The 27,677-nt window shown below is 45.5% G+C and overlaps 1 protein-coding gene across 1 annotated transcript in view; it reads left to right on the top strand.

The window, feature by feature from the left end:
- SHC2 (SHC adaptor protein 2) overlaps nt 1-27,677 on the top strand; it is a gene marked incomplete at its 3' end in the record, with an annotated part of 65,034 nt that overhangs the window by 9,433 nt on the left and 27,924 nt on the right. Inside the window, exons 2-6 of the mRNA XM_081938134.1 lie at nt 13,713-13,783; nt 15,728-15,788; nt 17,001-17,120; nt 18,267-18,320; nt 27,558-27,609. Of these exons, the coding sequence (XP_081794260.1) occupies nt 13,713-13,783; nt 15,728-15,788; nt 17,001-17,120; nt 18,267-18,320; nt 27,558-27,609 (358 nt within the window). The remainder of the gene's footprint in view (nt 1-13,712; nt 13,784-15,727; nt 15,789-17,000; nt 17,121-18,266; nt 18,321-27,557; nt 27,610-27,677) is intronic.

Genomic DNA, 27,677 nt, shown 5'->3' with positions numbered 1-27,677 from the left:
GGCCAAATTGATGGTTGACTTAAAATCGGCGCAGAGGCGTATGGAACCGTCGGCCTTCACAGGGACCACTATTGGGGTCTCCCAACGCGAGTAGTCAACAGGCTCCAGTACGCCCTGCGCCAACAAGTGGTCAATCTCCTCATCAACTTTGGCCCTTAAGGCAAAAGGCACCCTGCGGGCCTTCAGCCTAATGGGAGCAACCTGGGGATCTAAGTTAAGAGAGATGGGGGTGCCCTTGTATAGTCCCAGCTGGCCGTCAAAGACGTCCGCGTAGGCGGAGATGACAGCAGCTACGTCAGGGGGTGTGTCTGAGATGGAGTGCACCCCCTGCACGGAGAGACCAAGGGCGGGGAACCAATCTAGCCCCAATAGAGCGGGGAGGGGCTTTTCAACCACTAGGATTGGCAGGCACCCCGAAAACCCCCCGTATTCAACCCTGACTGTATGGCAGCCCAGGGTTGGGATAAGTGACCCCTGATAGTCCCTTAAGGCCACGGGGCTAGCAGACAGCTGGCGTTTTAGGACGCCGGGGCACAGTTTCTGGAAGTCCGCCCAGGCGATTAAGGAGCGGGACGAGCCGGAGTCCACCTCCATTATACAAGGCGTGCCCTCAATGAGGACTGCCGCCTTGATTCTGTCCGCACCTGCGGAGGCCTGGTAGATCGCCTCTGCAGGGGCGGCTGCTGCAGGGCCTGGCTCCACGGTGTAACAGCTGGCCTTCGAGCGCGGCTGGCGGCGGGGCTGCTGCTGCAGTCCGGCTGTCATCTGCTGGCCTGTGGCTCCCTGGGATGGTGGTGGTGGTAACACAGCACGGCAAACTTGGGCCAGGTGCCCCTTTTTCGAGCACCGGCGGCAGATGGATGCCCGGAATGGGCAGGCTGACCGGTCGTGGCTGCCACCGCAGCCAAGGCAGGCTGTCACAGTCTGGCGCGGAGGTCGCGGACTGCGGCGCCTTTGCAGTTCTGCCAGGCGAGCCACGAGTTCTTCCTCTTCCTCAGCCGGGCTCGGAATGGGCACCAGCTGATCGATGAGGCAGGTTTGCGCTGGGGAAGATTGAAACGGGTGGCGATCCATCTCAGCAACAGATTGCTCCGACAACTCCGCCGCCCGTGCATCAGCGACCGCCTCTGACAGGGTGATTTCTGGTCGGGCCAGGAGACGCCTCCTCAGCCGTCGGTCCCTGATGCCGCTGACGAATTGTTCAACCAGATTGTCCTCCAAGTCAGGGAACTCGCAGGGAATGGCTGTGGTCCGCAAGGACTGGAGGAACTGGCTGACGTCTTCGTGCGGCTTCTGGACGCACTGACGGAAAGCGTATCGCCTGGTGATCTTCGATGGGGTCGGGGCGTAATGTCCCTTCAGCTTGGCCATCAGCGTGTCCCAGTCTAGGTCGTGGACTGGCACAGGGGCTGCCAACGCCCGGGCGGCGTTGAACATAGGGGTTCCGCAGCTACTGAGGAAGAAGCTGCACTTCTCCTCCATCGGAATACCCCGCTTCCCGTTGGCTCGCAGGAAGCATTCAAAACGCTCCAAAAACCCCGTCCATCCCTCTCCGTCGGTGCCGAAGGGAGCGAACGGGGGAAGCGAAGACATAGCGGCTTGGAGTTGTGCGGCTCGGGGAGCTAAACTCAAGCGGCTGAGTAACAGAGGTCGGGTTCCGTCAGGGTCGTCGCCTCAGCAGGATCCCACCTTCGTCGCCAGTGAAGAAGTGTGGGGAAAGATGAGACTTGACAACTGTGGAACGTCCAACACTATTTTATTGCGATTTAAACAACGGCAAGCAATACAGGAGAGAAGCCCCTTTCCTTAGCCTGACAGCTATTTATACGAGAGCTGTCAGGCCAAGGAACCAATCAGGAGCGCAAGTCAGCCCGCCTTCAGCCATGCCGCGCCTGATTGGCTAAGGCGCAGCATGGCTGTTGCTGGCTGACAACAGGGGGAATTCCCCGGTCGTAAGTCGGGGAGGAAAGAATACAATAAGAACGATAGATAGATGGATAGATAGAACGATAGAACAGCGATGGCGAACCTTTTTTGGCTCATGTGCCATAAGTGGGGGGAGCGCAGGGGGGTCATTTGCAGGTGTGCCGCACACATAATGCAATGCGCAACCCCCCCAGTACACATACGCGCACTACAGGCATGACCCCCCCCATTTTTGCATGCTATTTTCGCCCTCCCCAGGCTCCAGAGGTTTTATAGGGTCATGGGGAGGGCGAAAACAGCCTCCCCTGCACCCCTGGAAGCCCTCTGGAGTCTTCAGGGACCTTCAGGAGGCTTCCCTGAAGCCTTCGGAGTGTTTAAAACGAACCTCCGAGCCTTCGGAGCGCTCAAAACGACCCTCCAAGCAAACAGGAAGTCACTTCTGGTTTGCTCGGAGGGTCGTTTTGAGCGCTCCAAAGGCTTGAGGGACCTTCAGGAGGCTTCCCTGAAGCCTCCGGAGCAGTCAAAACGACCATCCGAGCAAACAGGAAGTCCGTTCCCGAACTTCCGGTTTGCCTATAGGGCTGTTTTTTTGCGCTCCGGAGGCTTCAGGGAAGCTCATGAAGCCTCCGGAGGACTTTTGGGGTGGTGGCGGCGGGGGAGGCTCTTTTCGCCCTCCCCAGGCTCCTATAAAGCCTCTGGAGCCTGGGGAGGGCAAAAAATGGCTTTAAAAAAGGGTGAACTCCCTGACAAATGGGTCTGCGTGCCACCTGTGGCACACGTGCCATAGGTTTGCCATCACTGCGATAGAATGATAGAATGATAGAATGATAGATAGATAGATAGATAGATAGAGTAGATAGAGTAGATAGAGTAGATAGATAGATAGACAGACAATAAGGTTTGAATTTAAAGAACTCAAAACTGCAGGTATAGTACAGTGGTTGGTTCGTACTGGTTCGTACCAGTTCAGCCGAACTGATAGTGGTAATGGCGGCCTGGGTCGATGGAACTGGCAGTGACCCAGGCCTGCCATGCCACCAAACTGGTTCCCCAGTTAGCGCCGTCAGCGCTGCCATCTTGTCTTTTAGTTCTGCGAACAATTTTTATTGAACTGTGCATGCACGGACATAGCGTGCGTCCAGCGGACATGCAAAGTGAGTGCAGGACCGCAGTAGCGCCAGCTGGAACCCACCCCTGGCATAGTAGTAGTAGTATCTGTAGCAGAGGATCTCCAAACATAGTGACTTTGTGGACTTCAGCTCCCAGAATTCTCCAAGTTGACTGAGGAATTCTGGGAGTTGAAGTTCTCAAGTTTTAAAGTTGCCACGTTTGGCGATCCCCGATCTGTAGTACAGAGGATAAAAAATTAAGATGCGAAACATTAATTCTTATCTTATGAACAGGGGCAAGATGAGATGACTTAACAATCAAAATGCGTGAAAAGGGGTCCATTGCAGTTCTGGTTTAATAGAGTTGGGACTTGGCTTCTGTGTAAAAACGATTTGCAAATTACGGTAAAAGTCATTAGGTGCAAAACAATGGAGGGCACTGAATGCAGATTGGCAGGGCTTCAATTCCCTCTTGAAGAGTTCAACGTAAGACCTCGGCACTAAAATCCTTTCGAAAACTTTGGGAAAAATGAATTGCATTAAAAAAGGCATGGTATATACTTTTTGAAGTTATGGTGTGTGGGAAATATCAGTATTTGTGTGGAGTGTGTGTGTATATACTGTATATATACATGCATTCATACACACACAAATTCAAATACATATATACACACAAACACAAATACACATGCATGCATACATACATACATACATACATACATGCATACATACCAGTGGTGGGTTTCAAATTTTTTTTGAACCTCTTCTGTAGGTGTGGCCTGCTTTGTGGGAGTAGCTTGCCAGCCATGTGACTGAGTGGGAGTGGCTTAGCAGTCATGTGACTGGGTGGGCGTGGCCAACTTGTAAAATGTGGTGAAACTCACTTAACAACGCTCTTGCTTAACAACCAAAATGTTGGCTCAGAAACACTAGCATTTGGAGCACGCAAGTCTTAAAGCTGTCAAGTTACAAGACCCTCGCACACCTTACCCTTTAGGAAAAAAAAACCCGGGGTGTTCAAACTTGACAGCTTTAAGATTGTGGACTTCAACTCCCAGAATTCCTCCTCTCGCTCTTCATCTTGATGATGCGTGGACGGGCGGAGGGAGGGAGCTGGAACCGGTTCTAAACGGCACTGTAGATTTGTGGAACCTCTTCTATGGAAGAGGTTAGAACTGGCAGGAACCCACCCCTGATACATACATACATATTTAGGGATCGGCAAGGTTTCATTTATTGAGAAATAGTTTTGCCTAGTGGTTAGGGCACCAGACTAAAAAACAGAAGATGATGAGTTCTAGTCCCGCTTTAGGCATGAAAGCCAGATGAGTGACTTTGGGCCCATCACCAGGAGATTGTGAGTTCTAGTCCCGCCTTAGCAGTGCTGGGTTTCTATTTTTTTTTACTACCGGTTCGCGTGCGCGCTACGCTTCTGCGCATGCACAGAAGTGTCCAGGCAGGTGGGTGGAGCCTCCCGCCGCCGCTATTACCGATTCGCTCAATCCGCAACGCGCCACTGTGCCTTAGGCATGAAGGCATGAAGTCAGGCTGCTTGCTGAGAGCCCAAAATGTGGACACAACGTTGGAACTTCAAAACTAGGTTGTAAGTAGTTTTGGGTGGTTGGGATCTAGTATGTTGCAACATAAATTGCTGGTTGCCATCGTAGGTTTGAATGATTGCTAAGCGACGATCGTATGTCAAGGACTATCTGAAAACGGCAGGTTTTCTGCTATACATATTCAGATCATCTCTAATAAATGTTTTGAGGGGCTTTCCCACTTGGTTTGGAGATGGCTCGGGGAAGGGTCTTTTCAACCAACAACAACAGCTTTAGGGAATTTTCTCGGCTTGCTCCTTCTTTGTGTCTTCTAAGAAGATGCTAAATCTTTCAAGCTTCCTCCTCTGGTTTCCCTGGATGTGATATTCAGCCAGTTTTGACCGGTTCTAATGAACCGGTTGCGAAAATTTTGAATAGTTTGGAGAATTGGCAAAGGCCACCTCTGGCTGGCCCCGCCCCCATCTATTATCTGCCTCCCGAGTCCCAGCTGATCGGAGTCCCAGCTGATCGGCTGGGTCTTCTGTTGGAAGAAATGTCCTTCTGAGTTCAGCTCCAAGTGGGGAAAAAGACACTGGAGACATAGAGGCTGCTTGGAAAGATGGTTTTAATGGTGGACAGGACCACACGGCTTGAGTACCTGAACAGAAAAGGGGGATCACATGTTTCCAGATGTTGGGTGAAGAAGAAAAAAGAGACCGAGATGCTATAAGTCCCTGGTTTTATGCCCCAGAGAGGTTTGATCTTGAGCTTGTGTTCTGATTGGTTGTCAGACTCCCACGGGGCCATGCAGGGGCAACTCTGTAGGTTATCTTGAGTCCAGGTTTGGTTGAGCATTGCTTCTTCCCAGGTGCCCTGTGTTGAGATGGGTAAAGGGCTAATACTATCATGCCGTAATCCCATCACCCTGGGACTGAAGGGGGGAGATCTTTGTTATACAGAATAGACTGGCCCAGGCTTTTTTAAATGGCCCATTGACCGGGGGGGGGGGGGGGAGGACTATTAAGAGTGAGTCTGCTTCCTGACTAAAAACATGTTTCTCCATTTCTGATCCAGGGAAATATAATATTGTGCCTTTCCAATATTTCCCAGGATATTTCATTTTTCTAGGAGGGTTTTTATTTTAAAAAAACTTTCTACACTTCTTCTGTTGCCCTGCACAGGAGAACGGAGCTGGAAAGCAGGTTAGTGGGGTAGGGAGGGAATGGAGATTTTACAGTATCCTTCCCCTGCTCCGCCCACCAAGCCACGCCACGCCACGCCCACAGAACCAATAGTAAAAAAAAATTTGAATCTCACCACTGATACCATGGTTGTTCTAAACTTCAAAGCCCTCTATTGTTTTTGTTTACCATTTGTTACGATGTTTTCCTGCTTTTCAAGGAAGCCTTAACATTCTACCGATGATGTTGACACTGATTTACATTGCTCATTTGACGGGGATCAAGCGGAACAGATAAATAAATACTGTAAAAAAGTATTGGAATATAAATGGAATACAAAATAAAGCAAATCGCAGCCCTGGGAAAACAAAAGCCGATGATTTGTACGCTTTTTGTTTTGTTTGCCGTGAATTGCAAAACTGTTTTAAGAGCTGCGGTGTGACAGCTGCTGAATTGTGAAAGGAGAACGCAACCTCCCTTGCTAATTCCCAGCAATCACACTGGAGTGCTGTGTAGCTCAGAAATTCGATTGAGGAACTCGGGGATTAAACCTTAACAGCAAAAATGTTAGACCAGCTTGAAGCTCAGCCTCTATTTACTCATTATGACAAAGGGTGCAGACCGACAGTTGAAAAAAAAAAGCGCTTTTATTTTTATCTTTATTGCTTGGCAAGATCAGCTGACCACCATTAAACCAGGGTTTCATCCTAGTGTTCTGACCTAAGCTTCCCCAAAAAGCACGAGGCAGAGTCCTGGTCCCGACAAAACCCCTTTTATTAAATGAATGTGAATTCCTCTCATTCACATTCAGCAAGGCCTGGCAAACAGCCTTTCAAAGGAATATTTATGACCACAGACCTTATCTAACTTGGAAAGCTGCCATGTAAATATTTTCCCAAATGAGGTGCTCTGCAGGGGTGGGTTGCTGCCGGTTTTACTACTGGTTTGCAACCCACATGCAATGCGCGCGTCACTCTTCAATGTAAATTGTTTTTCACGCTTGCGCAGAACAGTTTACAGTGAACTTCGCATGCGCAGTCACTAAAATCCAAAATGACAGTGGACCAGTGGCAGCGAGGGAAACAGTTCGGGGGTATGGCAGGCCTGGGTTGCTGCTGGTTCTGAGACCCAGGCCTGAATTCCACTACCGGTTCGGCTGAACTAGGCCGAACCAGGAGCAAACCACCTCTGGTGCTGTGCAAGGAAAGACTGGGCACAGAGTCTCTGAGATTCATGGACAGATCTTCACACTCCTGAAACAAATCGAATGACCGACTGAACAAATTATTTCCTGCAAAAGCCCCCTCCCCTTTTGCTCCTCTTTTGTTTCCCATGGGAGGGGCCATTCACCTTCCCCTGTGACTTTACTCCCAAGTCGACCCTGATTTCTGAGTTGTTCTTTTCTTCTGGCAGCTCTGCCCATGCGCACACTGGGAACAGGCTCCAGCTGTTCCTCTGCCTCATTAGCTCTGTAGGCACCTGATCACTGCCAGATGGCCTCCACTTTGTCTCTGCCTCTGACACAGAAAGCTGCCAGGCCAATATCTGCAGAACCTGGCAAGGAGTCTCAGAGAGTCACGAAGCAATTAAGTGAACTAATCGTCTCCTGCAAACTCCATTCCCCTTTCGTTCCTCTTTTACTTCCTCTGGGAGGGGCCATTCATTGTCTTCCTGTGGCCTTACTCCCAAGTCGACCCTTGTTCCTTAGCTGTTCCCTTCATCTGGCAACTCTGCGCATGCACACACTGGGAACAGGCTCCAGCTGTTCTTCTGCCTCACTGATCTCTGACTTCGAAGGAAACTGATATGTGGCATACAGCCCTGGCCCCCTCTCTGCCTCCGACACAGAGCCCTCGTCTGAGCCTTCCCCAGACTCCAGGACTGGCCCATGCTCCTCCCCAACCTCCACACTGTCTGACTCTGCTGCCAGCTACTGGCAGGCCACAACACCTATAGGCTATGCAACAGAACTGAGCTAGGTTAGTGTTTCTCAACCTTGGCGGTCATAAGATTGGTGGACTCCCAGAATTCCCTAGCCAACATGCTGGGAATTGAAGACAACACACTCTAACTAGGGAATTCTGGGAGTTGAAGTCGACTGGTCTTAAAGTTGCCGAAGTTGAGAAACACTAAATTAGATGCCTGAAGGCTAAAGCTACTTTCCCCAATCTTGTATGTGCCAGATCTATTGAACTCTGATTCTGAGGGATCGTCTCTTGCCGGTCACATCTACCCGACCCAAGAGAGTGGGGAGGCAGGGAATGTTGCGGGCTCCATCCCCAAGGGAGATACACTGTAGAATTTTGTAGAATTCATCTTGTTTTTCATTGGGTGCATAAATTGCGATTAAGAGTATTTTTTACATATTATCCATAATTTCCACCATCAAGATTCTTCCCTCTTCATCTGCATAAATTAGTTTTGCTGGAATATTTTAATATGGAAGCTCACTCCTCTTTTCTTACAATTCCCCAATGTAGTAAACATTTTTCCAAGTTTTGGTTCTACTAGTACATATTCATGTCTCTTTTGAATCTTGTAGGCAGATTATGTAAAGTTTTAGCTTTTCTAATTTGTGAAATATTTTCCTTCTTTTAATTGCTGAGTTAAGTCCATTTATATTGATTGTGACCATTCTGCCCCCCTCCATGTTTATACTTTATATACAGGATTTATGGCTCTAGTTGATCTAGGTTCTCGTTGTTCTCTGACATTTACACCATCCACCGCGCCTTCTTCTTTATCAATTCCGCCTACAGCACCTTCTATTTTTTCAATCTCAATTATGGGTGCCTCCAGTAGTTGTACCAATAGTTCCTCTTTTCCAGTTTTCTCAGCCATTCCTCTGAAGTGTTCTATGTAGAAGGCTTCTGCTTTATCGATTGTATCTATTCTAAATCTTTGTCCTTGCCATGCAAATAATAGACCTTCTGGTATGAGCCATCTATAATTAACACCTTTTAAATCAGAATCTTAGTCAAAAATTGATATTCTCTTCTCTCTCACTCTTCTTGGAATTTGTTTCAGAACTACAATCTCTTTGCCTTTGTATTCTAGTTTTCTATCTCTCGTTTTCTGTAATATTTGTAGCTTAGTTGCTTTCTTAGTAAATCTTACATGGACTTCCCTTGGAAGGGCATTTCTCATTGCATATCTTGTGTGTACTCAGAATGCTTCATCTATGCCATCCATCATCCTCTCTTGGGATATCTCTAATACATTTGTCAAAATTTCGGATATTATTTGTACTAGGTTCTCGCCTCTTTCTTCTTCTATGTTTTGAAATCTTAAAAAAATTCAGACCTATCCATCTCCCATCCTAATATTCCACTGCTCTCCCTTTCCACGTCGCTCAATCTGCTGTCAAACTCCTCAGCCTTCTTCTCTTCTTGTTGAAACTTTTCTTCAATTTTTTGGATTCTGTCCTCGTATTTCATCATCCATTGTTGCATATCTTCTATTTTCCCTTCCGTTTTAGCTGTTTTTTTGTTCTATGCTTTCAGTTCAATACAATACAATACAATACAATACAATACAATACAATACAATACAATACAATAGTAGAGTTGGAAGGGACCTTGGAGGTCTTCTAGTCCAACCCCCTGCCTAGGCAGGAAACCCTATACCGTTTCAGACAGATGGCTATCCAACATCTTCTTAAAGACTTCCAGGGTTGGGGCATTCACAACTTCTGGAGGCAACTTCTGTTCCACTGATTAATTGTTCTAACTGTCAGGAAGTTTCTCCTCAGTTCTAAGTTGCTTCTCTCCTTGATTAGTTTCTCCTTCTCTCCTTGATTAGTTTCCACATTAGTTCGTTGCTCTATTGTCTCAATTCTTTTTTCTATACTCTCAGTCCTCTTTACAATGGTGTCTAACTTTTCATTATTGCTTTCAGCTCCTGCTTGCAATTTCTGTATCGCTTGCATAATTGCCTCCAAGGTTACTCCCTTGTCTTTTTCTTGTTGAAGCATCGACTGTATTGATCTTTGTCCTCCTGCAGGTGAGGAGGCAGGGGTAGTTGTTGTAGAGCCAAGAGGTGTTATCTTTATACTTATCTTCTAATCTTTTTCTTTTTGTATTCTAGTCCAATTAATATCAAGTAATGTAAAAGTCCCAAATAACCACTGGAGTATCACAAAAATTTAAGCATCAGCTATAAAGATACAGAGTTATGGATAAAATGAAAAGAGAGAGAAAAAAAGAGAAGAGAGAGGAAAAAGAAAAGATCTCTTACTTTAAAAAAAAGTGAGAAGAAAAAAATTCTTCAGTCCAATTCACTCAAATTTTTAAAACAAGCTATCCATATGTCTCCAATATCTTCAAAAGGAAAAGAGAGCAAAGAAAACAGGAATCAATACTTCAAAGCTTCAAAGAAAAAAAAAGGAGTCAAGGAGCCAAAAAAAATATATCACTACCTCCCCAGCAAGATAATATAAGCACTGCCACCAAAGCTAGGGAAAAAAAAGATTCAAAGGGTTTTTTTTAGGATGAAAGTCTTTCCAAGGTCACTCTGAGCTTTCCCTTAGAGGTTCTATTTGTTCCAAAGTAGGTTTCCAGATACTGAAAGTTTCCATAGGAAACAGCTGTATAAAATGCCCCATCACTTCTTAACCAAATAGCCTTCAAGGGAACAGCTTCTCTCTAAACAATTCAGATAGTAAAACTTAGTAACAATGTTTCAAGTCCACTAGGTGGCAGTGTTAATTGTATCAACTCTCAATGCTTACTTTTTCCCGCTCTACTTTTAACTTAAAAAAAAACAGAGAATAGAAAATACAAAAAGGAGGGCCCCCCAAAAAGGGAAAAAAAGAATCTTCAAAACAATTAGAGTTTAAATATATTCAGTGTCCCCACAAAGTCCAGAAGTAAAAGTATAGAAAAGCGCAATAAGCCAATCCACATTGAATTGCAATTGAAGTCCAGCCTGGCTTCCAAAAATAAAAAGGTAAAAAAGAAAATCTTCAATTGGCCATCTTAAATCCGCCGCTTTCTCTCTAGTCAGCCTTTATTTTAAATTAGATTTCCAAATTTAGGGTGTTTTCTCTCCAATAGAAAAAAAGATTTAAAAACTCTCACCAAAACGGCATGCTTCTCTCCTGCGCTTGCGTATAGGATCTGTCAGCAGTTTCAGCAGCCTGGGAGCTGACTGGCGATCGCTGGCAAAGGGGGCTTTTTCCAGGTCACCAGAGACTTTGTGTGTCTCTCTGGGACCACAGGATCTCCCCCTACCTTTCACCGTCTCTTTTGAACGGTTTAGGTCCGGATTGGACCGTCCATGCAATCCGAATTCGACGGCTATCCGGAGAAGCCGGAAAAGTTGCCGTATCACCGCGACGTGAAGCACTTCTTCACAAGTTTGTTGTTGTGGGGAAATAGGAAGGAGTATTGTGTGTATGTTCCACCTTGAGTTGTTTATAAAAATAATAAAGTCAAACAAACAAACAAACAAATATGAGGCTTGCATTTCCTTAAAGTTCCATTTTATTGAAGATGTCATATTGGCATATCTGGGAAAACCCGAATCTGAAAGTTTCCAGGTTTTCCTCACCCAACTGAAAGTCCAAGTCCATGCCCTTACACCCCCATGTCCATCACATGGCCCAATCAGGCACCACCCAAAACTGGAGATGCCTCCCAGTCACACCATCACAGCTGCAGGGCAAGGTGGCCTTGACTCTCTGAGAAAGGAATGTTATTTTGACTATATATCTCCCACACTCCATATAATCCCTCCTCCCATTTTCCCACAGCAGAAAATGTGGCAGGCCTGAAGGTCCAAGGCAAAAGATACTTTCCAGCTCTGACAGGATCTCTGTATCTCAAAATGAATTATACAATACAATACAATAGCAGAGTTGGAAGGGACCTTGGAGGTCTTCTAGTCCAACCCCCTGCCTAGGCAGGAAACCTTATACTTTTTCAGACAAATGGCGATCCAACATCTTCTTAAAGACTTCCAGTGTTGGAGCCTTCACAATTTCTGGAGGCAAGTTGTTCCACTGGTTAATTGTTCTAACTGTCAGGAAGTTTCTCCTCAGTTCTAAGTTGCTTCTCTCCTTGATTAGTTTCCACCCATTGCTTCTTGTTCTACCCTCAGGTGCCTTGGAGAATAGTTTGACTCCCTCTTCTTTGTGGCAGCCCCTGAGATATTGGAACACTGCTATCATGTCTCCCCTAGTCCTTCTTTTCATTAAACTAGACATACCCAGTTCCTGCAACTGTTCCTCATATGTTTTAGTCTCCAGTCCCCTAATCCTCTTTGTTGCTCTTCTCTGCACTCTTTCTAGAGTCTCCACATCTTTTCTACATCGTGGTGACCAAAACTGAATACAGTATTCCAAGTATGGCCTTACCAAGGCATTATAAAGTGGTGTTAACCCTTCACGTGATCTTGATTCTATCCCTCTGTTGATGCAGCCTAGAACTGTATAAGCTGCCCACAGTCATTGACTGAGATAGGTGGCTATAGAAAGTGAATGAATGAATGAATGAATGAAGAAATGAACGAATCAAAACACTACAAGTGCTGAATTATTAGGATTGTTCATAAGAACCGTCTCAAATTGTAAATCTTAAAATTCGCTAGACAGTGTCGCTGAAGCTTGAATTAGTTGGAATTACAACTTGCAAGCAACAACAACAACAACAACAATAACACCAGAGGATACATTTCAGGAGACGTTGCTCCCTGGAGAACCCACTTAGTTTAGAACGGAGACTTTTTAAGCAGATCACCCTCCAAAGATCCCAGGAGATACTTAGATTTAGACTTAGATTAACTTTATTGTCACTATGAATGTACACACCAGTGACATGCAGTCAGGTGAGGCAAGTGAGGCACAGCCTCACCGCTCTCATCATGAAAAGAAAAAAAAATGTAAAAGGAAAAAGCTGAGCTATTTGCTGCCTCACCGTGGATGACTCTGCTTAACTGTTTAAAAAACCCTCTCAAAAAGCGCCCTCTACTATGAGGCAGGAGAACTGCATGCCTCATCTAGTCTGACTATAGGCGGTTTATGATCACTCGAGCAGAGTTAAGCAAGGGTTAAAAGCCTAAGAATTCCTGACGTAGGTGAGGCACGCAGTTCTCCTGCCTCATAGTAGAGGGTGCTTTTTTAAAGGCTTTTTTTAACAGTTAAGCAGAGTCATCCACGGAAGCCAGGCAAAGAGCCATGCTGTAGCACACACACTTTCCCCAGCCTCTTTCTTTTGGAAGGCTCGGATTGGCTCCCCTCTGGCTTCTCTGCCTCTCCTCTCACCCCAGCCTGCCAGCAGGAGATGAGTGGGTGGGCTTTATTGCATTCCAGGCATTTCCCACCCAGACAGCAGGCTGCATTTGCAATGGCGGAGATGTTTCGGGAAGGCAGCAGGGGAATGGGGGTGGTGGCAGAGGAGCTGCTTTCAAGCCACTGGAAAAGATATCCAATCCAACTTTTGTGTGTGTGTGTGTTTGTTTGAGAGTGTGTGAGTGAGAGAGGGAAGGGGGTAGGAGATATAGTCCAATCCAACTTGTGTATGTGTGTGCACGCGCATGTGTTTGAGAGGGGGGGAGGAAGGGAGAAAAGGAGGAAGGAGGGGAAGGGAGAAGAAAAAGAAAATGAAAAGCTCCTTTTTATTTCGCAAAGGAGAAAAACAATGCTGTTGTTTTAAATCGGAACTGAGCATGCCTGGCTGTGGAATTCTGGGAGTTGAGGTCCACAAGCCTAAAAACATTTGAAACCCACCACTGTGTCTTTGCCTCACCAGCCATAAACCTCACCGCACGTCACCGGTACACACTGATCAGCATACATTAAAATGTAAATTCATTGCATATAGCTCTCAAACGGTCATGGAGGCACTTGGGTACATGCACCTCCATGACAAGGCAGAGGGAGAAAACTGGGATCTGATTGCGGTTCCAGCAAAATTAATGCGTGTGGATTTATTTTGTAGTTTCTTTCTTTCTTTCCCCAGTATATGGGTTGCATTGAGATCCTGCGATCAATGAGATCTTTGGATTTTAACACCCGGACACAAGTCACGAAGTAAGTACCTATTTTCTCCCTTCTTCTTTCTCCTCGGAGGTTCTTGGTCTTCTCTGATCTTGCTCTCTTCCTGCAGATATTTTGCTAGCAGGCTAGTCCCAAAGATGCTTTTTTTTCAAGAGGCAATTGGACTTTCTGTTTTTTTTTCTTTGAAGACGTTTCGCTTCTCATCCAAGAAGCTTCTTCAGCTCTGACTGGTTGGCGGGGAAGGGAAGGATTTATGTTCCTTGCAGACAGCTGGTCATTTGCATCCTTTTAGAGAATCATTGAGGACACAGATAAACCTCCAAGTGGCCTCAGCGGCTCTCTTAAAAGGATGCCAATAGATTGTCCTGTATAAATCAGCTTCCTTATGCCCCTTAAGAAGACAGCCAGCTTTTCATAATTAGCTTCCTTATGTCCCAATAATGAGAATATTTGTAGCTCAGGGTTGAAATGAAAGGTCCTTGATGCTCTCTGAGCTTGCTTGTTTTCTTGCAGAAGTTGCATTACCCAAACTAGGTAACATCATCAGGACTAGCATTGATGATGTTATCTAGTTGGGTAATGAAACGTCTGCAAGAAAACAAGCAAGCTGTCAGGCCTGTAATTTTGTTCCTTTTAGGATCTTTGGCCTGCCACATAATTAAAACATACATATTATGCTGTTTCATTGGTATAGTATTTGGGAGGGGGGAATAGAAAGGAGTAGGATTGTGGAATGTATTGTTATGGATTTCTTAGAAGCTCAAGGTCGTCTTTTGTCTCCGCACCTCGACACCTGGCCGGAAGAAGAGGGGTGTACATGCCAGAGTGGAAGATGAAGATTGGACCATGTGATGAATTATGGGGTGTGGGGATAGATGATGAACTTTTAACTTGGGGAATTCACCGGATGTACCTTAGAGTTGAAATTTCACCAGCTTAATGCCAACATGCCTGTCTTATTAAATTGGAGTTTTAAGGACTACTTTGCCTTGGACAATGATTTAATTCTGCATGATATTTGGAACGCTGACACAAGCTCAAAGAGCACCAAAAAACCCCCCAAAGCCTCCTTTTTATCATTAGCTTCCTTATATCCCTTAAGAAGACAACGTCTTTTTCATAAGATATCTTTTTTATGGGAAGATACAAGAGTCCTCAACTTACGACCACAAGTGAGTGCAAAATTTATGTGGTTAGGTAAGACATTTGTTAGATGAGTTTTGCCCCATTGTACAACTTTTCTTATCCCAGTTGCTAAGTGAATCACTGCGGTCATTAACTTAATAGCCCAGTGGTTAAGTGAATCTGGCTTCCCCCTTAACCTTGCTTGTCAGAAGGTCACAAAAGTTGATTGTACCACCCTGGGACGCCGCGACCGTCATAAGTGTGAGTCGGTTGCCAAGTGTCTGAATTCTGAGCATATGATCCTGGGGGAGTCTGCAAAGTTTATTATTAAATTAGTTTAGTTTATTAAATTTATAAACCACCCCTTCTCCCCGAAGGGACTCGTAACTGTGAAAAAACTGCTCGTAAGTCTCATTTTTGTAACTCTGAACGGTCACTAAACAAATGGTCGTAAATTGAGGACTACCTGCAATTTGTTGCATTGTGTTTTAGTTAGGGATTACAGCCAGGCAGCTCCAGCATCTTTGCCTGAGAAAAGCAGATGGAAGTTACTGACATCCTGACATTGCCATGCAAGACAACATAGTTAATTAGAGGAGTGAAAATAATAAGAGATCTATTTGCAGCCTATCCAAAGCGTGGTTAGCTTTCGGAGCGGATAATGTTTCTGTGGCTCAGGGTGATCTTTTGGGGGGTAATTTTACAATTTGAGTCATTTGCAAAATAGGCCATTCGCCAAGTGAATGAACACAAGCTTTGGCTGGATGACTAAAACTAGTTAAAGCAACTTCTGACTGAGGTTTATTTTGTTTTCTGGAGTTAATATCCATCCTGAAATTATCTTTGCTGCAGGGAAGCCATCAACCGACTGTACGAGACAGTCCCAGGAGTCAGAGGGAACTGGAAGAAAAAGGTGAGTTTGTTTTAGTGGTGGCTTCCAGAAGCCCGGCGGCTTCCGCATGAACGTGTGCAGCACCCGTATGCGCCTTAGTGCCTCCGCGAGCCTCCGCGACGCTCCAGCTGCTCAGCGTCGTGTTGGTGCTATACGCACTGTGTGCAGAAGTGCAGAAGACTTAAAAGACCAGTAAGGAGCTCGGGCAGGTGGCTGGGCCCTCTGGAGCACCGTACCGGAATGGTATCTGGTGCTCTGGGCTGGCTCCTGTACGCCCATACTGGGGCGTACCGCCTGCAACCCACCACTGGTTTGTTTGGATCACTGCAGCCCCATGAGTAAACATGTGTAAAAAGTGAAGGAGTCCTTGCTGATTTTACTGTGCTAATAGTTGCCAACTCTAGGGGCCTGTTGTGACCCTCCAGTGGCCAGGAGAGCTGGCAGCAGAGTCGGAGAGTGAGGAGGTTGGGGAGGAACATGGGCCAGTCCTGGAGTCTGGGGAAGGCTCTGATGAGGACTCTGTGTCGGAGGCAGAGATGGCGCCAGGGCCATATGTCAGTTATCAGCTGCCTTTGGAGTCAGACATCAGTGAGGCAGAGGAACAGCTGGAGCCTGTTCCCAGTGTACACATGCACAGAGTTGCCAGATGAAGGGAACAGCTAAGGAACAGGTCTCGATTTGGGAGTAGGCCAGAGGTGGATGATTGGGCACTCGACACCAAAAAGATTAGCTGTCAGGCCTGTAGTTATGTTCTTTTTAGGATCTTTGGCCTGCCACACTTTCTTATAATTTCCTATGTGTTTCATTAGTGTAGTAGTTGGGAGGGGGAAATAGAAAGGAGTAGATTTGTGGAATGTATTGTTGTCATTCTTTTCTAGAAGCTCAAGGTCATCTTTTGTCTCCGCACCGCGACACCTGACCGGAAGCAGAGGGGTGTAGATGCCAGCGTGGAAGATGATGATTGGAACATGTGATGGGATTATGGGTGTGGGGATAAGATCATGAACTTTCAACTGGGTGGAATTCCAGGAAGAAAATCAGAGTTGGAATTCCACAGACGTGCTAATATGCCTGTATAATTAAATTGGAACTTTAAGGATGATTCTGCCTTGGTCTGATTGATTTCATGCATGGTATTTAGAACGCTGACGTTAGCCATCACTGAGGTTGCTGAGTTGACAGAGGGTTGAAGCGCTTTCACAGATTGGTTGATCTCTGATTCTGTTTTCCCAGGCGCCAAACAAAAGCCTGTTTTCAATTCTTGGCAAGAGCAATCTCCGATTTGCCGGCATTAGCATAGCTGTCAACATTTCCATCGATGGCTTGAACCTGATGATCCCTACCACCAGACAGGTGAGACCTCCATCCTCCTCCATATGGGTCGTTCTATCTGCCATCTGACTCCTCCCTCAGGTATGTGTTGGAAGAAGGCAAATCTGAAAACCTTCGCTTCAAAACAGGTTTTGCTGAGATTAGTAATCCGTAGGGGATGAGCAGCCTGAGCCCATGGGAGGGGTCAAACCAGGGGTGGGTTGCCAATTGTTTTACTACCTGTTTGGATGCGCTCGCTCGTGTGATGCTTTTGTGCATAGGCATAAGGTTCTGTGCAGAAGTGTATCGGTGGGTGGGCGGAGCCTCCCACCCCCTCTACTACCGGTCTGCCCAATCTGGGCGGAACAGGAAGTAACCCACCTCTGGGTCAAACACATCATAAGTCACGAGTCCCTGCGCGCCTGCAAGAGATCTTAAACCAGCCCACCGTGAATGACTTCTTATCTCCCACTCATTTCCTTTGACTGTTAGTTGGTCAGATTCTTGTAGAGAGCTTAAGCTTGCAAATAAATCTTTAAACTCATTTGAATTGCCTGAATCTCCTGCATCCACAAAACATAAAGCATAAGGCATATGTTGCCAATTTAGAGTGAGATTCTTGGATTGGCCATATGGGTGATCCCAGTCCATTAGGGAATCCTTTCTTGAAGGGGTAAAATCAGAAAGCACTGCCTCGCTGTAAAATCAACTTACAGGGTGTCCTCAACATACAACAATTCATTTAGCAACTGTTTGAAGTTACGGCAGTGTTGACTTCAATTGGTCCTTGCATTTACACCTGTCGCAACATCCCACAGCGAAAGGGGAGTGGAGTTTGCAGGAGACAATGAGTTCACTTAATTGGTTCGTGACTTTCTGAGGCTCCTTGCCAAGTTCTGCAGATCTCGGCCTGTCAGCTCTCCAAGCCAGATAAGGTCTGTGACTGTAAATCCTCCCTTGAAAGACTTTGCTGGCTGTGAAAGAGCAGAATTCACAGTAACTTATTAAAAGGGTTTTTTGTCATGACAAGGAGTTTGCTTCATGCTCTCGGGAAACCTAGGCCAGAACAATATGATTCAGCTAATTGCTGAACAATGTCCAAGCCTTTTTATTGGCCTTCCCTCCCTTCTTCCTCACAAAGCTGATCATACCTTCCCTTCCATCTCTATCTATCTGTTTCCATTGTAGATCATCGCGAATCACCACATGCAATCTATCTCCTTCGCTTCGGGGGGTGACACGGTAAGGGGAACGTTGAACGTCTGTGTTCTGTGCATGGGAGGGAGCTTAGATTCACAGGGAAGAAATGCAGAATTGTTATCAATATGTTGTTATGGTCAGGTGCATAGTCAGCCAGATGTTCAGACTGGATCTGGCATTTTTGTCCACCTGTTGAATCTTCCCCAACCACGTGGGGTAGGCAGATGTAGTTTTTGTTTAATAATGTTAAAGGTATTGTAGCAGGATGTCCCCAAGGTGCTTTTTCAGGAGGCAACTCAGGGGTGAAATGCTACTGGTTCGGACCGGTTCGCTTGAACGGTAGTAGAAAATGCTACCTTTTCAGTAGAACCAGTAGTAAAAAAAATGCTACCTGTTCACTCGAACCGGTAGTTTAAAAAAATGCTACCGGTTCGGGCAAACCGTTTTTTCCGATGATCAGTTGTGACGCGTGATTCATATTAGCTAAAAAGCAGGATTTCCTGCTTTCTAGCTAACTTAAATTGCGTGGCACAACAGATTCCCCCCCTCTCGCTGTTTGCTTACCTTTGCAGGCACGCTCTGCGCATGCTCAGGTGGTCCTATTGTAAGGTGACCAACTTTTTTACAATGAAAAGTAGGACAAAACACGTTCTATTGTCCAAAATTGTGAGGCATGCTCACATTGCTACCGAACCGGTAGCAAAGGTAAGTGGATTTCACCCCTGAGGTAACTGGTTGTCTGGTCCTCTTTAAAAGCCATCCCACTTGGTGGCCATTCCTGGTCTTAGGGCCATGATTTCCACAGGGTAATGAGGCATTGTGTGAGAGTGGTGCGCTGGCCTAGAGGTGGAGCTCTCGCCTCGCAATCCTGGTCATAGACCAGGAAACGTAGTTTGTCCCATCCAAACGGGTTAGTAGTGATAGACTTGCTGGTGGGGCGTGTGCCATCTTCTCCATAATAGTAACACTTACAAACTAAACAGCTGTCTGTATACGGTATTGTGTATCAACACCAAGTCTCTTTTTAGCCAAGTCTGGTACACTCTGGGTCCATAACCAGTGTTAAATAAGTAAGCCCCCCATTAGGAGAGCGAGTGTGCAGAGAAGGGTAATGAGAGTAGTATGGAAGAACTATCTAATAATCAGTTTAGCACACAAAGCAGCTAACAGTAGCAAAAATACAGTAACTCACGATACATCCACTGATCAGCTTCTAACAAACAGAGAGCTAACAGTCATTCTGGCTCCCTCTTATGGCTGCTTGAGGTAACAGCAACCAATCACATTTTACAGCAGTACTTAAAGCTACAGTACTACCATCCTGGTTGATATATTGCCGACCCAACTGTTAGCTTACATTCCTGACAAGTTCGATCCTAGGTAGAGGCAGATATTTCTCTCTCTGGGCACGATGAGAATATATCTGCTGAACTAAACTCTGCATTGGTGACAGGAAGGGCATCTGGCCAGTAAACACTCCGCTAGCTCCATTCAGTTGCCCAGACTCCACCCCGCATGGGATTATAGGGTCATTAAATGAAGATGAATGAGACATTGTGTGAAGTAGTGGTGCCTAGATGGCAGTCATTGTCTGTGAGTTCCTGAGCTAAGCTCCTTCTTCAGGTCATTTATCTCAGAATCTAACAAAGTTGACATTTTCAAAGCAGCAGATAATATGACCCTGGCAAGCAGGAGAATTTCTATTTTCAAACTCCACTGCTGCAAGAAAAGGTGATTAAAAAATAATATCTAAAAGGCAACAATGAAGGCAAGGAGGAAAGGAAGGGGAAGGGGAAGGGAAGGAGAAAAGAAATAAATGGATAAAAAAGAAAGGAAAGGAAATAGATGGGGGAGGGGAGGAAAAAAGAAAGGAAGTCAATGGGTAAAAAAGCAGGGGAGGGGAGGGAGGAGAGGAGAGGAAGGAAATGGATGAAAAAGGAGAGGAAAAGAAAGGAAGGGGGAAAGAAAGGGGAAAGGAAAAGAAGTAAATGCAGGAAGAAGGGAAGGGGAGGGAGAAAGGGAAGAAAGTAAATAGATGGAAGGGAGAGGAAAGGAGAGAAAAGGAAAGGAAGTAAATGGATGAAGAAGGGAAGGGGAAGGAGAAAAGGAAGGAAGAATAGACGAAAGGGAAGAGGAGAGGAGAGGAAAGGAAGTAGATGGATGAAAGAAGGGAAGGGGAAAGAGAAAGGGAAGGAAGAATAGATGAAAGGGAAGAGGAGAGGAGAGGAAAGGAAGTAGATGGATAAAAGAAGGGAAGGGGAAAGAGAAAGGGAAGGAAGAATAGACGAAAGGGAAGAGGAGAGGAGGGGAAAGGAAGCAAATGGATGAAAGAAGGGAAGGGGAAAGAGAAAAGGAAGAAAGAATAGACGAAAGGGAAAAGGATAGGAGAGGAAAGGAAGAAGATGGATGAAGAAGGGAAGGGGAAGAAAGTAAATAGACAAAAGGGAGAGGAGAGGGGAGGAAAAGAAAAGAGAAAAAGGGACAGGGAAGGGAGAGAAAGGAAAAGGAAGGAAAGGAAGAAAAGAGAAGGAAAGGAAAGGAAAAGAAAAGAAAGGAAAGGGAAGGAAAGGAGAAACAGAAAAGGACATGAAGTAAATGGATGAAAAAAAGAAGACTCGATTACTTGAACCTTAATCCTCCTAGTAAAGAGGCTCTTCATCTTATTTAACTAAGAAAATACGTTCCACAACAACAATATTTTAAACACAACAATTGCTTTCCAGCTATGTTTAGCACAATCCATAGAAACAGCAGCCTTAGTCTAAAATCAAAGATCGGCACTCTTAATTAACGAAGATGATACTACAGATAATCCTCGGCTTACAACTATTAGTTTAACGATCCTTCAAAGTTACAACGGTGCTTTGTTTAAGACAAATACAGCAGCCAGCATCACTGGATTGCCATATGTGACTTCCCAGCCGGCTGTTGACAAGCAAAGCCAAATCCGGGAAGCTGGATTTGCTTGGCTCACTTAAAGACCAAGACAAAGAACAGGGTGTAACTCACTCAGCAACAAGTCCCCGGCCCAATTGTGGTCGTAAGTCAAGGACTCCCTGAAATTCTGCTGCTGGAGAACATGACAATAACGTTTTTTTGAAATAATAATGGTGAAGATAATAATTACGATGATAATGATGTGGTATTACCTGGGACAGGTAGTCCTCAATTTACGGCCGTCATTGAGCCCACAATTTCAGTTGCTAAGCAGGACAGTTGTTAAGCGAGTTTTGCCCCATTTTACAACCTTTCTTGCCACAGTGGTTAAGTGAATCACTGCACTTTTTAAGTTAGTAACATGGTTGTTAAGGGACTCTGGCTTCCCCCATTGACTTTGCTAGTCGGAAGATCCCAAAATGTGATCACATGACCCCAGATCACTGCAAAGGTCATAAATACGAACCAGTTGACAAGCATGTGAATTTTGATCACGTGTTCATGGGAGACACTGCAATGGTCCTTGGTGTGAAGTCGGTCATAAGTCACTTTTTTCAGTACCGTCGGAATTTTGAATGACCACTAAATAAACTGTTGTAAGATGAGGATTAAATGTATGGTGTTTACAGATTAACAGAGTTGGAAGGGACCTTGTAGGTCATCTAGTCCAACCCCCACCCGCCTAAGCAGGACACCCTACACCATTTCTGACAGATGGCAGTCCAGTCTCTTCTTGAAAGCCTACAGGGATGAAGCTCCCACAACTTCCAAAGGCAACTTCTGTTCCATGGGTGGATTGTTCTCACCGTCAGAAAATATCTCCTTATTTCTAGGTTGCATCTCTCTTTGTTTAATTTCCACTCATTGCTTCTTCTCCTGCCTTCAGGTGCTTTGGAGAATAGTTTGACTCCCTCTTCTTTGTGGCAGCCCCTTAAATATCGGAAGACTGCTATCATGTCTCCCCTGATCCTTCTTTCTCTTAAGCTAAACATGCCCAGTTCCTGCAGCCATTCTTCCTATGTTTTAGCCTCCAGTCCCCTAATCCTCTTTCTTGCTCTTCTCTGAATTCTTTCTAGAGTCTCCACATCTTTTTTTATAGTGTGGTGGTGACCAAAACTGGATGCAGTTTTTTTACAGTGTTTTATAAAGACGTCTGTGCTAAAAAATTTCCCTTAGATGGGGCTGAAATTCAGGCAGAGGCGTGAAGGTAGAAAAGATGTAGGTGTGTGTGTGTGTGTGTGTGTGATAGACACACAGATATACCTGCGTGCACACACACACACATGCAGAAGACAACAAAAGCCCCGTTTCCAGGCCAGAGAAAAAAGCTTGCCCTTTGCTCAGGTGTCAAAATTTCAAAGTGTTTGTCTGGCCTGTGTAAATGTCACAGAAAAAGCGAGCAAGAGATTCTGTCTTGCAGGAAATGAACAAAGGCAATTTAACAACTAATGAGCTGGGTTTTTTTTTTCCTTCCCTGCGTAGAAGCTAGGAAGCAGCTGCTGCGCCCTGCTAAATGCTAGCCAGATTCACACGCCCCGTTTAGCCGAGATGAGTTAAAAAACCCAGTGGCTGCATTCTCACAACCATTAGCTTTTGATCTTGGTGAGGTTGTTTTTCTGAGGCAACACATAGGGCGAAATCTAACCCGTTGGGTCAGAAGAACAGAGTTGGAAGGGACCTTGGAGGTCTTCTAGTCCAGCCCCTTGCTCAAGTAGGATATGTAACATTTCAGTTTATGGATCTGTAGATTGGGAGAGCTCAGAGCACGGCCAATTTGGTGTGTGGCATTTGCAACCTGGAAAACATTGGCAATTAGGCCAGGATTCGGTCTCTGCTTCTCTTGATAAAATGCTAACCACTGGAGCAGTTTTAAAATAAGCCAGATAGTGTAACCAGGATCCTTTGTGGATCTGTGACACAGGTGAGGAAGATGGTTGTGGAGTTTTGCTGTTGCAGGCTAAGCAGTTGTGGGACTCAAACCTGAGAGGCCACAGGACTGAATTGTCAACCTTAGCCACTTTCAGATGTGTGGACTTCAACTCCCAGAATTCCCTAGCCAGCATGGCTGGCTGGGAAATTCTAGGAGTTGATGACCATATGTTTTTAAATGGCTTACTTCGAAAAACACTGGTTTAGACTCCTCTAATCCAATGCCATTCTTGTCAGTTTCACAGAAGTGGTTTACTGCCGCTTTCTCTCGTTTAAGATTTCCTGGTGGTCTCTTTTCCAGCACTAAGGAAGGCCAACCCTTCCTAACTTGCAACCTCAGACAAGAATTCTCAGCCAGTATGACTTGCAGTGTGGCTCCCAGCCAACATGGCTCATATCGCTGGGAGTTCCTCTCTGAGGTTGCAAGCTGGCGAAGTTTGGCCCTGATTACTATGGGAAAAGAGACCACCAGGAAATCTTAGGCGAGAGAAAACAGTGGGAAACCACTTTTGCAAAGTGCTCTGAATTTCAGGAGTCTAGTTTTTTCAAAGTAGGCCACTTTAAGACGTATGGACTAGGTCAGTGATGGCTAACTCTTTTCTAAAGGTGTGTCAAAACTGTGTGCGTGCATACTAATGCGCGCGCGCACGACCCCCACCTGTGCATGTGCGAGCAACCCCCCAGCACATGTGCAAGTGACTCCCCGGTGCATGCACATGCAACCCCCGTGTGGGGGTGGGGGTGGATTTTTGCCCTCCCCAGGCTCCGGAGGCTTTCCTGAAGCTTGGGGAGGATGAAAACAGTCTCCCTCGACCCTCCGGAAGGCTGAAAATGAAGGTTTCCGTACTGGCCAATATGGCTCTGCATGCCACCTGTGGCAGGCATGCTATAGGTTCGCCATCACGGGACTAGGTATTTCCAGCTAGCCAGGCTGTTGCAATGCATTCTGGGAGATGAAGTTCAGTGATGTGGAGGGATTCCTGAAATCTGAGCTCTGCAGACTGAAATATCTGCAAAAATGGGCAAAGGTTAAAGAAGAATTCCCCAACACTGGAAGTCTTTAAGAAGATGTTGGATCATTATTTGTCTGAAACGGTATAGGGTTTCCTGCCTAGGCAGGGGGTTGGACTAGAAGACCTCCAAGATCCCTTCCAACTCTGCTATTGTATTGTATTGTATTATTATAGAAAGGAAGGACTGACCCCCTGAGTCAAACTGGGGTGCTACTTTACATTTAAAAACGACAGAGTAGAATTGTTCACCACATTTTCTTGTGGACCCATTCATTGCCATCCTGCCAAGCGGTGTCGTTACATTACATTCGTTTTATCCATTTCTCCCTTTTCCTCTAAAGTTTGGGTTTTTTTTTGTTTTGTTTTTGGCATTCCTGAGCTGTTGCTGGCTGGTCATTTCATTTTCCCAGAATGCCAAGCGGTGTTGACGTCAGAGCTTTCCAGGGAGTGTCCCTATAGGGTGGGGTTTCCTAACTATTCCCTTCCAGTGGTGTAAATCTCAAATCCCAGAATTCCACAGCCAGAGAAGCCACTGTTGATAATTCTGGGAATTGAAGTCCACATATCTTAAAAGTGGCCAAGATTGGGAAACCTTGATGTAATAGAGGGAGGAATTGTTGGGAGAAATGCCCATCTGGGATCATTTCCAAGTGGGGAAAAAGACCCTGGATTCATGGAACTTGCTTGGAAAGAAGGTTTATTGATGGTGGACAGGATCACATCCCTTGAAGATGTTGAGTGAAGAAAAAAAGGGAAGAGTGCCTGAGTTTTATACCCTCTCTGTTCTTTTGAATTTGAGCTTGTACTCTGATTGGTTGTCAGACTCCCATGGGGTCATGCAGGGGCAACTCTATAAGCTGTCCTGAGTCCCAGGCTTGGTTGAGCCTTGCTGGGTGATGAAATCTTCCCAGGTGCCATGTGGTGAGATGGGTAGAGGGCTAATCCTATCATGTGCTGAGGGCCATGTCTTAATCCCATCACCCTGGACCTGAAGGGGGTAGGGCAGGGAGCTTCTTTTTTCTTTAAAAACATGTTTCTCCTTTTCTCATCCAGGGAAACATAATATTCTGCCTTTTTAATATCTCCTAAAATATTTCATTCCTCTAGGAGGGGGTGGGTGGGTGCGAACTTCCTACAGAAGACTTCATTGCATCATCATAGACACCATTTTTGACCCCCCCCTCCCCAATTACTCTGAATTTTGACATCTTCCCATAAAAAATAATAATCCTAAATATGATATTCCCTTCCCCCACGTTATGGCCTCACCAAGGTCAAGATGGGATCAGCCCATTTCATTGCAATTAGTAAAACTAATCTGTTCAAATCAAGGCCAAAAGCCAAGAGAGGTCAAAGAAGTCAAAATGGCAACTCAGCTCTGCCTGTGGGATTGAAGCCACGCCTCCTTTAAAAGGGGTGGGGCTTCAATCATATAGATAGAGTCAAGTAAAATATTTATTATTGCCGTAGATCGGCGTAGGAAGAATAGAGTAAAAACAGTAAAAGCTTAAAAAGATTTTAAAGCTTTTGCTTTTTAAAAAAACATTAAAATGCTTTAAAAACTAGAAGGAATATAAAATACACCAAATTTTAAAAACTGAAAAATCTAAAAACCCAGCTAATGTCAGCCTCTTGACTTTTTTTTAAAAAAAATCATGCTGTGGACATCCTTGGTTAAAACATGACCCCAAAAGTTAATTTAGTATTTTTAGGGAGTTCCTCACACAATCCTGCCTACTGAGCTTCAACAGATAAAAGTCGATGAAGGGGAAAAAAAAAAGACTCAGATATAGAGTGCAATCTGAAGGAAGTACAGAAATGGGGCTGAAGCTAAGATTTTGCTCCTGGGTTTATCAGAGAAACTCTGAATAAAGGCGAAAATATGTAAAGATTTAAATAAAGGAGGAAAAGAAAGGTTTGGTGTATGTGTCAAGAAAGAACCCTGGCAGAGATAGGCCAAAAAACCAAGATGGTGGAGCAGCCATCTTGACTTTTTTGCCCTATGGACATCCCTCATTGTATACATTCTTCTATTTGGGTTGGAAACATTCAAGCACCCAGTAGATGGCACTAAAGAGTTACAGTTTTCTGTATTGCTTCATTTAGTATTTCTCAATCTTGTGGCCTTTAAGGCCTGTGGACTTCAATTCCCAGAATCCCCCAGCCAGCATAGCTCATTAGGGAATTCTGGGAACTGAAGTCCCCAAGTCTTCAAGCTGCCAATCTTGAGAAACAATGTCAGGAAGGATTGAGTGACATTATCCCAGTCTGCTTTTACCCAGGTCAAGGAAAGATCTAGTAGATGCATTCCCGCAGCATGCTAAGCAAAGGTTAATAACCATAACCTCGGCTAATTTATTCTTTTATGGAATCCTAGAATGAGAAGGTTGGAAGGGGTCCGCGGAGGTCATCTAGTTCAACCCCCTCACCCAGGGTTACCACATCTTCCCTCAGAGGCCTTCCCAACTTCCTTGAAATCCCTCCTGTAAAGAAACATCCCGTCTTTTATTCACAACTGACCAACTCTCACCATGGGAAACATTCTGACCGCGGAATGTAAAACTGGGGATTAAAAACAAACCTAGAAAAGTGGTCAGGATGAAATCTGGCCAATGAAACTGCTCAATACAGAAGTCACACACACCCTCTGCAAATAAAATTTTCCTCTTCGTCAGCTAAACTAGTGCAGTGCTGATATCTTTCCCATCTTTGGCCCAGCTCTGCATTCTAATGGTATTTTTTTTAAAAAAAAATCACACTCAACCCTTGGCAGGGGATTATGGGAGCTGTAGTGCAGCATATTTGGAGGTTGTGGAATGCTAATGAACATGACCATAACCAGGGTGGGATTCAGTCATTTTGGATCGGTTCGGGCGAACTGGATACTAATTTTACATCTGGTTCGCTGAACCGATAATTGCAAGGACTGGCTGGCCCCACCCACCCCTCCCCTCTCCTCCCAGGAGTCTCCACGCGGCCTGTTCATCATTTTAGATCCATGCAGGGCCCACGTGGAGGCTCTGAGAGGGCGAAAAACGGACCTTCTAGGCATCCAGAAACGGGCCCATTTCTGGCCACCATAGCCCAAGGGAGGCCGTTTTCGCCTTCTCGGAGGCTCAACAAAAATCTCCAGAGCCTGGAGAGGGTGAAAACGCCCCCGCCCCCACCGTGGTGCAGGAAGCCAAGTAGGCCACGCCCCCATGGCTACGCTCTTCCAGCAAGCAGGCAGAGAACCGGTTGCTAACATTTTTCAATCCCATCCCATCCCATAACATATTCAGGCTACATTTATCTTAACTTTTCTTCCTCTTAATTCCTCCCAACTGTAAGTCCTGCTTTTTAGCCTCAACAGCTTCCTTAACTTAACTCTCTTTTTTTCCTGAATTATATTTCCATCCAGGATACAACCGATTACGTCGCTTATGTTGCCAAGGACCCCATCAACCAGCGAGGTGAGTGTGATTGGAGAAATAGCATCCCGCTTTTTAAAAGCTAGAACCGTGGCGTGGTATAGAAGCTT

Source organism: Natrix helvetica (genome assembly GCF_964273705.1).
Source record: "Natrix helvetica genome assembly, chromosome: 1".
NCBI classification, from domain to species: Eukaryota; Metazoa; Chordata; class Lepidosauria; order Squamata; family Natricidae; genus Natrix; species Natrix helvetica.
The sequence above is the reverse complement of the archived record's forward strand: the minus strand, read 5'-3'. Positions and strand labels throughout refer to the sequence as shown.